Here is a 12,123-nt window from a genome sequence, read left to right on the forward strand (position 1 = left end):
CAATAGCGAAGCTTCTTTGTCGAGTATGAACATGGCGGCGCTCCACAGCGAGTTTGGGGATCTGGTGCAAATAAAAAAACAGCTACTTTCTGTTACGTGGCTATGCAAAGAAAGAGGACTTCTACATAGCGCCAAGTGGTAAGACTGACGTTTTAGAACTGACGAGGCACTGACTATTTATCGTGCCCAATGACGCTATTTCAAGGTTGTTTACCTCGGTGGTCGCTATGTTAGCATTGACGTATTTACATTTAATATGTAGTACAATCGTAACAAACGACTCACTGAATGAATAGTTGGCTTACGGTTTAGGTGGATAAATACAGCTAGCAAACAATTACATTCACGCAGTAAAATAAAAGCCTAGAATATGATCCAATCACTTGTCCAGGTATAATGTATTGAAAATATCATGAAACTTGACTGAATTCGGTTTTAACTTCAATTAAGTACGACACGAGTTTACAGTCAAAATGTGCACGTTGTTAACCAAAGAGAAAACGAGATGTCCCTATCCGACCACGTGATCGGAAATTGGGACGATCGTTCCATTTTTCAGAGGATCGGAATCGTTTGAAAAGGATCGGGTTTTTAATTTTAAGAAGAAAAAAAATGTTTTTCTGCATCATGCTTGTACAGTCTCTCACCCTTCCTCCTTCTAAGCAGTGCAGCTTGCGTTTGGTACTTAAAGTTAAGGATGATTGACAGGTTTGTAGTTTTGATCTGGCAATTAAAGGCGCTGTAGCTCTTTGATCAAATGCATTAATGTGACTGTTGTAGGCAGCGTGAGTGAATTTGAAGGGAATCACTCATGAATTAGATGAATGTTTTGGAGAGTGATGAAAAGTATGCCGTAAAAAGGTGATGCAATGAAAAATGTGTTTGCACCTACATTTTGTGCTGGTGCAGCTTAAGAAAAAAGTTAGGCGCATCAGTGCAACCAATGCAAAAAGTAAGTGTGGAGCCGTGGCAATATATATCGCCTAATTTTTAATATATTTTTTTTTACTTTATAAGAGCTAAAAAGTAGTGATGGTGAGATGAAGCCTCGTGAGGCATTGAACCACTTGAGCCAATTGGTTCGAGAAAGGGTTCATTTCTCGAAGCTTCATGTGAGCACGGTACCACCTACTGGTTAAGTGTATTATCAAAAAAAATATGTTTGTGCCAAATCATCTACATACATAGATTATCACATACGTATATACAGTGATCCCTCACTTATTACTATTAATGGGGACCGGAACCAACCGCGTGAAGTGGAAAAACCTAAATAGGGTAACCCCCCCCCCCCCCCCCCCCAACGCATTTTTAACATACTTTTTTGTGTATATATAATATCAATGTATATACAATCATTGAATGCATGTTATCATAAGAACATTCAAGAATAGTTTGAAATGTAAATAAAATATGATTAATATAAATAACATACATAAAATAAAGTATAAACAATACTTTACTCATTCTCTTATGATACATGTGTGTGGGTGTATGTAAGTGTAGATGATTAAGTAGATGAATATCAAGTGGACATAAATATGTTTTTAGAACTCATTTATTCCTATAACAATATACTTATAACAAGATTAAAAAATCTGCGATGCACTGACTGTGTGAAAGTGGAGTCACGAAGTAGCGAGGGATTACTGTTATAAATAGTGTATAGACCCTACCCACGTGACGTCACAACTCCTTCCTCCTGACTGGTGCCGCCCAATTGTCCGTCAACACATCATGTTTACCTGTTACGGCTACGTACATTCCTCCTATTTACGACGTGTTTTTCTGCTCGTTAACATTAATAATCAAAATGGTGAAGGCGTGTGTGGCGGTCGGTTGCAATAACAGAGAAGATAGACGGAGAGACTTGGAAGTTCTACCGGATTCCGAGAGACCCGGAGAGAAGAGAGCGAGATGGGCTGCTGCAATTCGACGAGAAAACTGGGCTCCAAACGATTACCACAGATTATGTAGTAGTCATTTTATATCTGGTAAGATGCATTTAATATATATTTAGAGGGTTTTGGGCTGACAACCACAATTAAGATCATTGCTAGGCTAATCGCCGACAACATACACGTATGTATGTAGTGAGAGTGCTATCGCTAAACCATATAAACATTAAAAGCCCTAACTCCATTGACAAACGACATGAAATACATTAGACTTGACAGTGGATGTTAGCAATAACAAAAGATTTTGAATTGAAAATTTCGTAACTCACCTTTCCAAGCACAAGATAGATTCCTGCCGAATTTTCGTGGACAAGGACCTGTTTCACCCAACCAGCAACGAAGTATTTATAAGCCTCCAAGCTCTTAAAGTTTTTCAAACTTTTGTGAGAATAGGCTGATTTTGTGTGGACAAGATAGTTGTACATATCAGGGTAGCTAGCAGATGTCAGGCAAATACGGCGGAGACAGCGGGTCGAAAAACATCGATTTAGGCATCAAATATGGATCTGGCGAATGGATAAACTGAAGCTTTTCCACATAACGCCTTTTATGCAACGCATCAAGTGAGTTTACGGCATCCGAAAGCACCGGGTCTTCCATGAAATGCATTATAAATTGCTCGATCAATTGAGACCATTGATAATACAGACACAAAATGACGGACAAGGGGGCGGAACCATACAGCGAGCACGTGATTTTGTGACGTCGGTGGGTAGGGTCTATAGTGTGTGCGTTTGAAAATGATTCCACAAATGGTATTATCATAATATGACAGGTTGTGCAATGCTTTTTTTCTGAAACTGACATGAGTGTAATCAGGCAGAGAACAGTAAAAGTGTAACTTGAGTCTTGAACATAGATGTACAGCATGGGGAGTGGGTGGGGTTCATTCATTTTCATTTCATTTTTCAAAACAAGTTTTTCCACACCGGGGAAAGTCCTCTTTCTTGCTGGCTCCATCCTATCTACTACTGTACACTCCTTAACTCTCCAGACCACCACCAAACTATCCAGACACTCACCTGTTCGCAACTCTCCTTCAAACACACACATTTTGAATGTAGTCAGAGGTGTTGAAATACTGTGCGGTAAAATCTAAAGCAGTCTCTGAAGCAATCACGTGGTACAGTTGGGCAGCGAGGCTTCGGACGTCATTGTTTTCGGAACCTCCCCTAAATGGAGCGAGCCTCTATACGCGCTTTGCGGAAATGTCCCGTCATTACTTGACACACGCTTCGAAGGCTCGGCGCGCCTCACTACATCACGTCTAAAACAGAACAAAATAATCCAGAAATACAATGGCATTGAAAAAGATACAAAATATATACGTTTTATACTCTGCAACACTCTTGGAAAAAGCGGAGGAGGAAGTAATGTAAAAAGGGCAGTCCTGTAATGTTTAGAAATTTTTTTCAGTGTCTGATCAGGACTCTATCGGCACATTCCCAAAATCGGTAGTCGGACTCTGTTGCAAAAATGTGCGAGCGGGACATCCCGAAAATAGATTGTCACCTTTAGGCCAAATTGTAATATCTGCAACTTTATTTTACTAATTCCAAATAACTTTCTTTTAAATTGATCTTTTTTTAGGTATTTTACAATGCTGAAATCTATCAAAGATAAAATATATATATAGTAATATGTATTCACACACCACATCATAGCTTAATTTTTATAACTGCACGTTTGCGTCCATCCCCATACAAGAATAATCCCTTGCTGCCTTCCTAGTTTAAATAGATTGGACGTCCATAGCCATCAATGTCAGCCAATGAGTGAAGCGAAACTGGATTATTAACTGGGGCACACCTAAACAACTGTTATGTTTTCTATCTTTGTCATTTTAGGGCTTCTGAGTTGGCCTTTGCTTTGGATCCTCTTCCCAAAGATGCCTTGCCACTCCCGAACCCTTTTTCAGAGGTTTGTACAAACTACTTGTCCTTGGTTGATAAAGGTGAGCAATATTGGCACCTTTTCTGTATGTTACACTGCATTTGCCATGTTAAGATATCAATCCAAAAAGAAACCTTCATGTTGGAGGAATAATAAACATCACCGAAACCTATAAGTGTAAATATAAGTTTTTATATTTTATTTTCTCATATACAGGATGATATACAAGACCTTGATGCACTCACGCTGGCTAAATCCTACTTCGATTTGAAAGAGTATGACCGCGCTGCCTACTTTTTGAAGGGCTGCACCAGTCAGAAGGCTTATTTCCTCTACATGTATTCGCGTTATCTGGTAACACTCATAAGGAGAAAAATTCTATACATTTAACCACTGTTTTGAATTGTAAGCATCTTTTTTGTTTGCAGTCTGGAGAGAAAAAGAAGGATGATGAAACAGTTGACAGCCTGGGTAAGGATATAATAGGACTTTTTTCTTACGTATTGATTTAGTGATTGAGATCAAAATACTTGTTTTAGGTCCTTTGGAGAAGGGCCAAGTGCGCAACGAAGCTTTGCGAGAATTGAGGGTGGAGCTGAGTAAAAAGCACAATGCAGGAGAGCTGGATGGTTTTGCCTTATACCTGTAAGTAATAGCCATGCATCTTTTTTTCTGCAGAAACATGGAAACAATGAACATGTGTGTGAAATGACAGGTATGGAGTGGTGCTTCGAAAGCTGGATCTACTAAAGGAGGCAGTGGAAGTTTTTGTCGAGGCTATTCAAGCACTTCCTCTTCACTGGGGGGCATGGCTGGAGCTGAGCAACCTCGTCACCAACATCGAAATGGTTCAATGAAGCAAAATTGTTCTGTTGCTAGTAAGAATAGCCTCAAAATCCTATCTCTTTCTTTTTAGTTGAAGTCCCTGTCTTTGACCGACAGCTGGATGAAGGACTTCTTCCTGGCCCACATGTACACAGAACTTCAAATGATCAAGGAGGCGCTGCAGAAGTACCAGAACCTCATGGACGCTGGTTTCACCAAGAGCACTTACATCATCTCGCAGATGGCCGTGGCCTACCACAATATCCGAGGTCTTATATCATTTAATTTGATTAAAATCCAGCTTCATGTGCAACTGCATTATTTATAATGTCATTGCAGATATTGACCAGGCAGTGGCTCTGTTCAACAAGTTGAGGATAGAAGATCCTTACAGGATTGACAACATGGACACCTTTTCCAACCTGCTTTATGTCAAAGTGAGGGCTTTGAAGTGAAAGAGAATCCGGAATTTTGATGAGTTCAAGGTCAAAATGTCATTTCTCTCCACAGATTATGAAACCAGAGTTGAGTTACTTGGCTCACACGTTGGTGGAGATCGACAAATACAGAGTGGAGACATGCTGTGTTATTGGTAAGTAATTTGACAGACAGATCTGTCTTAATTTAGCTATCAGATTTTAATCACGTTCAAAACTGACTCTATGGTCATTATGAAAAGAAATTTAAACAAGACTGAGTCATGCTGCAGTAATACAAATGAAGGGAAATTACTTTTATAAGACGGAATATTAGATCTAGTGCTGCAACGATTAATCGATTAAAAAAAAAATTATTCGAATTAAAATTTGCTGCTTTGAGTAGTCGTTTAATTAAAGTGGCATTCCAATGGTTTGTTTTGAAAGTGTTTGCATTTAGTTTTACTGATTTGGGTGGATACACTGCCCCCTAGTCTGCCTCATTTCACGTGACTGAATCCAGCTGCTCCTTGTTAAGACCAACATAAGCTAAGTTTTTGTTTGAACTAATGTTTTTTTTAATGCATTCGTAAAGTAGTTTATGGGTATATTTAGCCGTTTTTTGTGAGAATATGTCTCTGAACTATTTGTTATGAGCATTGTAAAAAAAAAAAAGTTAACGTTTTATAGCATTTAAGATAGCTGCCTGTTGCTATGTAAGATAGCTAAATGTTCTTTTGTTATAGATTGATAGATAGATACATAGATCTTTTTTTTTTTTTTTAATATCGTTTAAGGCTCAGCTCAGGCATTTTAATTTTTTATGTTCCTTATCCGATTACTCGATTATTCGAACTAACTAGTTCATCGATTAATCGAGTACTAAAATAATCGATAGCTGCAGCCCAAATTAGATCTGTTGTGTCCAAAGTGTGGTAACACATCTACTATTAATCTAGGTAACTACTACAGCTTGCGCTCACAGCACGAAAAAGCGGCCTTGTATTTTCAACGGGCCCTCAAACTAAATCCTCGCTGCCTAAGCGCCTGGACTCTCATGGGCCACGAGTACATGGAGTTAAAGAACACGTCAGCAGCCATCCAAGCTTACAGGTCAGTCCCCGGCTGTCTCGATGACCACCGTCACAATGGGCGCAGGTGCAAGTATGCGTTTTTCTGTCAGACACGCCATTGAAGTGAACAAGCGGGACTATCGGGCCTGGTACGGCTTAGGTCAGACTTATGAAATTCTCAAGATGCCCTTCTATTGTCTTTACTATTATCGAAAGGCTCACCAACTCAGGTATGCATCTTACTTTTGTATATTGTTGAAAGGGGTTTGGGTTGTCATATGATCATACTTGACCTAATGTGACACCTTGCAGGCCCAATGACTCACGCATGTTGGTTGCACTGGGTGAAAGCTATGAAAAGCTATCCCAGACAGCTGAAGCAAAAAAGGTAGTATATCACTTTTTGAAAGAAAAAAAAAAGCCTTTATTCTATTATAATGTGTTTTTTTTCCCCCTAGTGTTACTGGAGGGCATACTCGGTTGGAGATGTAGAGAAAATGGCTTTACTTAAACTGGCAAAGTAAGTAACACTTGCTTCAGAATATACGGGTAGTCCCCGGATTATAAATGAGTTCCTAGGCTGGCGACGTAACCAGTATTTCCGCGTAAATCGTAATTAACCTTGTAAGGACCCCAAAATACCCCTTAAACCTCAAAATAACTGTCCAAAAACATGTATTTTATGTCATATTAAAAAGGTAAAGTAAAAAGTAGGATACTGTGAGGTACGTTGTGTTGAATGACGTTATATCCGGCGTCGTACAGTCGAAATCACGCGAGTCGGGTACTTCGTAACCTGGGGACTACTTGTACTTGTATTACAATTTTGTAAATGGATTTTTTAAAAATCATTACTGGTGTGGTTTCAAATTTAAAAAAGACTTTACGATAAAGCATGAAGAACAGGGGTGTCACAATACATCAAAAAGTTGATATCGCGACACTTTGTAGCCCAAAAGGTTATCGGTACGCTCCCACCAAGATATGATATATTGTTTTAAAAAGTAACCAACAGGTTGCTATCAAAATCTTCTATTAGAATAGCGTCTACGGTGGCTCACTGGCTGCCACTGACGGCGTTAGACATCCAATTCATTTTGACTAGATTTGACGGCGCTAGACGTCCAAGGCACTGAAATTCACATAGTCTCTTGTGGGCATTTACAGGTTACTGTTGATTGGGTCACTTTTCAGTAAGCCCAAATCAACAGCCACAGTGACCTGTAAAATGCCCCCAAATCAAAAGGAAGTGACCCATAAATGCCCAAGAAAGAAAAAGTGACCGAAAATCAGCAGGAAATGACGTGAAATGCTACAAAATGAACTCATTGGCTGCCACTTACGGCCACAGACGTCCAATATATTTGAAGTGGAAGGGATGGATTGGACATCTACTAGTAGAGGTGTGCTAAATTTCCGATTCTTAGATTATTCGCGATTGGGCTGTGGAAGATCCGAGAACAATTCACAAATATCCAAATTCCGATTATTGAATTATACCAGGTAAAGCAGAAGTAAAACACAGTCAGTGCGGTCTTTGGGACGCAATGAGGAATGGACAGAGAGTAAATATCATGTTCAACTCACGCCGCTAGACAAAAAAACAATCATACCTGACTGCGGCTGACAGCCGCTACAAACAACGCCCAGTTGCTAGTTGCTACAAACATACGGCTACAGTAGATATATATATGTAGAACTAGATGCAAAATGACAGACGTCGGTGTTAGAACATGTATAATTGAACAGAGATGCGAAATGACAGACTTTCCGACTTAAGTAAACAGCCGCCATCTTAAAGCAGTAGACCTCTCTAGAAGGCTCTGTTGTAGCGAACCTAATTAACTTTTTATCTAAAATACTCCTAAATTGGCAGAATCTTGTCTTGACTATCTTTAAACGATGAAATAGTTTTAAAACTTTGACAAAAGTAGACAGAAGGGAAATTATGGAATAACGGGAGCAATTTTAACAACTGTAACAGTTGATTCACAACATTAAATTAATTGAATGTATCTTAAAGCTGCTGATACAGAATGGGGACTGGAGTTTTTTTATTTACTGTTATTTTTGTATATTTGTTTACTGTTATATGTTAACTTGATACTGAAATAGTAGTTTGGTTTGGCCTGAGAGGATTTTTGAACAATTTTGGAACTAATGTACAAACATTAAAAAAAAAAAAAAGGGGGGGGTGCATCAATAATCGTTTTATAATCGAATCGTTAGGTGCCCAAAGATTCCAAGCTCTATCTACTAGTGATAAATTATTCCAATTCACAGAAAAATGAAAATAGCTTGTTTTTCTGTGTATTACCGGTAGTTATTTTGTAGAAAATCCTAGAATGACTTCCTGAACAATGTATCCATAACTGTTATATCACGATATCGCTATCAGCCTTGTACCGCAAATTCTATACTATGGTTAGGTACCCGCAGGTTCCCTCCCTTAATTAACAAATTGGTTTGAACGCCACAATAAATACGAGTGCTGTTAGCATAAAATATTTTTTCCCCCATCAAATCTGACACAGCTCTAGGGGTCTCGTTGCTGTTATATCTATTGAAGTGTTTGGATGGTACTTTCTTTCTCATGTGCTATTGGCAAAAGGCTAAATGTGAATTTTTGTCTTGTTAAGGCTTCATGAACAGCTGAACGAACATGACGACGCAGCCCAGAGTTACATGCTTTACACAGAAGACGTCTTCTCCTGTAGAGTAAGTGTTTTGATTATGTATGCTCTTTTGCATCGCCTCAAGCTCCAACCACTTTGTGTGTTTTCAACACAGGAACAGTTAGAACACACTGAAGTGAGCACAGCACTCAAATACCTCGGTCAGTACTATTTCAAGAACAAACTATACGACGAGGCGTCACTCTGTGCCCAGCGTTGTTGCGACTACAATGACGTGAGTGTATAGTGGATTTTTCGAACAGCCTGGATATATTGTGATTCGTATTTATTATAGATATTGTGGGAAACATATTTTTGATACTTTTACAGGCACGAGAAGAAGGGAAAGCTCTACTGCGGCAAATCTCTCAGGTGAGAGATCAGGCAGAGACGCCGTCATGCGATCTTTTTGCACCACTCTCCAACAACAATAACACGACTCCTGTGAGGAGAGTGTCACCACTTAATCTCATCTCCTTTACACCCTGACCTACCATATGATTGGCTGAAATAACAGATCCTGTTAAAAATATTTACTTGGTCATGCTTCCAATATTTGATATTAAAACCACACTTGTTTATATGTTCTGAAATCTTTAATTTCTTGAGAAAACAAAAACCTTGTGATGAATACTGAACATATTCCTGCAATCAAGCAAACAGTGAACAGAAAATATACTGTATTTAAATAAAGAATATAAAAGGTTCTTTTATACAACAGAAAAAAAATTGACCGTTTCAGAAATGAACTGAAATGTGAGGTAAGTAACCCTTTCTTTCTGATACAAAAACCCTTAAACAGTATTCTAAGACAGAACCTTGTTACAGAAAACGTATACAGCAAAAGAAGCCAAAGAAGAAAAAGTATCTGAATCACTTAACTGTAAATATTCGCAAAATATATTGAATAAAAAAATAGGCAGAGGCTTTGCTGGAGCAGCTCTTGCGAAAGGATCAACAAACTCAATACTTGCCGCGACGCGTGCGAGGAGTGAGGATCGGGCTCCGAGGCGGAGACTGCTGGCGTGACCTCAGGATTCGAGAGTAAGGGGTTAAGTTGGTGTCTGCGGCATTGCGTGTGTTGTATTTCCGGCCCGGTGTGCAAGTGGGGAACAAAGCGTGATAAAAGGGCTTTTTCTGAGGAACCCTATTTTCAGAGTCATTAGCCATCATGTTGCCACATCCCCGCTTCTTGCAAGAACCCGGTGTGGCAAAGCCAAGGCGGGGAAGAGGCTGGCCACTCTGTGGCTGAGTCGGAGTCTCGGCCTTACGCCTCAAGTCGGCCTTGACGAGCGTCAAGCCGTTCTGCAGCTCCACCAGGATCTGGTCCTAAGAGGAAGTGAGTCGACAGGGTTAGGTGCAGCCGAGAGCACAGTGAGGTGTGAGCCATCCCATGGAGTGAGGACAGGAAACCCTCCACATGCTTCAGCACACAAATCACCCCGTGTAAGTATTTAATTAATCCATATTAAAGCTGGTTATGCAGGTAAAGATGTTATTGAAAATGAGAGGGAGAGAAGGGGGGGGAAAAAAAGATTACTCATACAAAAGGATGGGTAACTCACGATACAATACAAGGCTCACAATTCTACGATATTTTACTGAACAAGGAATAAACAGAAAAAACTTTATCCCTGGTAGACGTCCATGGCAACCAATGACTTCAATTTTGGGGCATTTCTGGGTCACTTCCTGTTGATTTTGGGTTACAGGACAGGAAGTGACCTTGGAAACTCCCCAAATGAATAGGAAGAGACCTGTAAATGCCCCGTAGATCGGAAAGACTTGCTGTGAATGCTCTGGTTTCGAATGAACGCACGTTAATTCGCCCCTCCCTGTCTAAATCTAAATGGATTGGGTGTCCAGCGGTCAATGGAAGCCATTGAATTAACAGGGAAACTATTGTAGTGGAACATTTTAATAGCAACTTACTGTTTTTTCTTTGCTTTTTTTTTTTTTCTTTAAGCTAGGGATGTACCGATCATCTATTTTTGCACCAGAGTCAGAGTCACCTGATTTTGAGAATGTGCCGATCCGATCCCGAAAAAAGTTTGTTTTTTTAAACAAACGATCCAAATAGAGGTGTGCGAAATTTCCGATTCTTAGATTATTCGCTATTTGGTCGTTGAAGATTCGAGAACGATTCACAAACATCCAAATCCTGATTATTAAAATATGCCAAGTAAAGCGGAGCTAAAACAAAGTCAGCGCGGTCCTCAGGACGCAATGAGGAAGGGACCAAGAGTAAACTCAGAGTAAACATCATGCTCAACTCATGCCGCTAGATAAAAAAACCAATAATACCTGACTGCGGCCACAGCCGCTACAAGCCATACATAATGCTACGGTAGATATCACATGTATAAAGAACTACATACGAAATAATGGACTCGACGGCGTTAGTAAACGGCAGTAGACAACTCGGGAAGGCTCTACTGTAGCGAACCATGTAGGGCTGCAGCTATCGAATATTTTAGTAATCGAGTAATCGGATAAAACATTTTTTTAGGTAATTAGAAATTATAAATATAAATGAGAAAAAAAGACATTTAATCCAATATTGAACCATTTTCAGTCAATCTGTGTCTGACTGAAAATGTCTATTTTCAATGTACATTGTTGAAAACAACCAACAATTGCATCTCAGATGTGACTGGAAAAAAATTCACTGCTTTCACTCAAAAAACTTCTAGATCTTATTAAAAAATAACATATTTCTTACCTAAAAATGTAACTGCGCTTGATAACACACATCACTTGAAAGCTATGTGTTTTTCCTCACGTGTCTCAATTGAATTTCCATTTGTGTCAAGCTATTTTTAAGTTCTAGTTAAGTTTTAAGTTTAAGTCTAAACTGTAAGTGCTGATAGGATTTTGAGTAGTTGCAGTGTTCAAAATAAATGTATGATACCTGCTATATTGGAGCACATTATGGACCAGTGCTACTTGGTGTTTTATTCAGCAATGATTACTGAGCTAAAACTGACAGTTAGCGTCATTATGTTTTAATTTTACATCCTCATCACTCTACAACGCTGTGTTTTTACAGATTAAATAAAGCCTGTATGTAAGACACGTCAGCCACACATCGACAGTGGTCATAATCAATAGAAACCTAGCCCTCCTAAGGGCTAACGTTACCTGAGCGAGTGACAGTAACGTTATATTTATTAGTGCTGAGAAGTCTACTGCTTAAAGATGGCGGCTGTTTACTAACGCTGCCCAGACGCGGCCGAGTGTCATTTCGCATCTACGTAGTCCTAAATGCATGCGATATCTATGA

The 12,123-nt window shown here is 39.4% G+C and overlaps 2 protein-coding genes across 3 annotated transcripts in view; one reads left to right on the top strand and one right to left on the bottom strand.

Annotated features, from left to right (window-relative positions):
• cdc23 (CDC23 (cell division cycle 23, yeast, homolog)) lies at positions 1–9,503 on the top strand. The gene is made up of 16 exons (XM_057821910.1): positions 1–138; positions 3,806–3,878; positions 4,068–4,205; positions 4,280–4,322; positions 4,391–4,496; positions 4,567–4,699; positions 4,768–4,945; positions 5,016–5,113; positions 5,187–5,268; positions 6,052–6,205; positions 6,276–6,395; positions 6,478–6,553; positions 6,624–6,685; positions 8,805–8,883; positions 8,956–9,075; positions 9,171–9,503. The coding sequence occupies exons 1-16, from the start codon at positions 26–28 to the stop codon at positions 9,327–9,329; spliced, it is 1,734 nt and encodes a 577-aa protein (XP_057677893.1). The 5' UTR covers positions 1–25; the 3' UTR covers positions 9,330–9,503.
• The window catches only part of kif20a (kinesin family member 20A), a 25,593-nt gene continuing 22,889 nt past the window's right edge, over positions 9,420–12,123 (bottom strand). For both annotated transcript variants that reach the window (XM_057821908.1, XM_057821907.1), the window contains exon 19: positions 9,420–10,169. In XM_057821908.1, coding sequence (XP_057677891.1) covers positions 9,804–10,169 — 366 coding nt within the window. In that variant the 3' untranslated portion in view covers positions 9,420–9,803. The remainder of the gene's footprint in view (positions 10,170–12,123) is intronic.

Source organism: Corythoichthys intestinalis, chromosome 18 (genome assembly GCF_030265065.1).
Source record: "Corythoichthys intestinalis isolate RoL2023-P3 chromosome 18, ASM3026506v1, whole genome shotgun sequence".
Classification (NCBI taxonomy): Eukaryota; Metazoa; Chordata; class Actinopteri; order Syngnathiformes; family Syngnathidae; genus Corythoichthys; species Corythoichthys intestinalis.

Bases quoted from the DNA above. Each gene is read 5' to 3' on its own strand.
- cdc23 (XM_057821910.1), top strand. From the start codon at position 26: ATGAACATGGCGGCGCTCCACAGCGAGTTTGGGGATCTGGTGCAAATA. The intron at 3,879-4,067 runs GTTTGTACAAAC...TCTCATATACAG, and splicing joins TCCCGAACCCTTTTTCAGAG to GATGATATACAAGACCTTGA. The intron at 4,946-5,015 runs GTCTTATATCAT...ATGTCATTGCAG, and splicing joins GGCCTACCACAATATCCGAG to ATATTGACCAGGCAGTGGCT.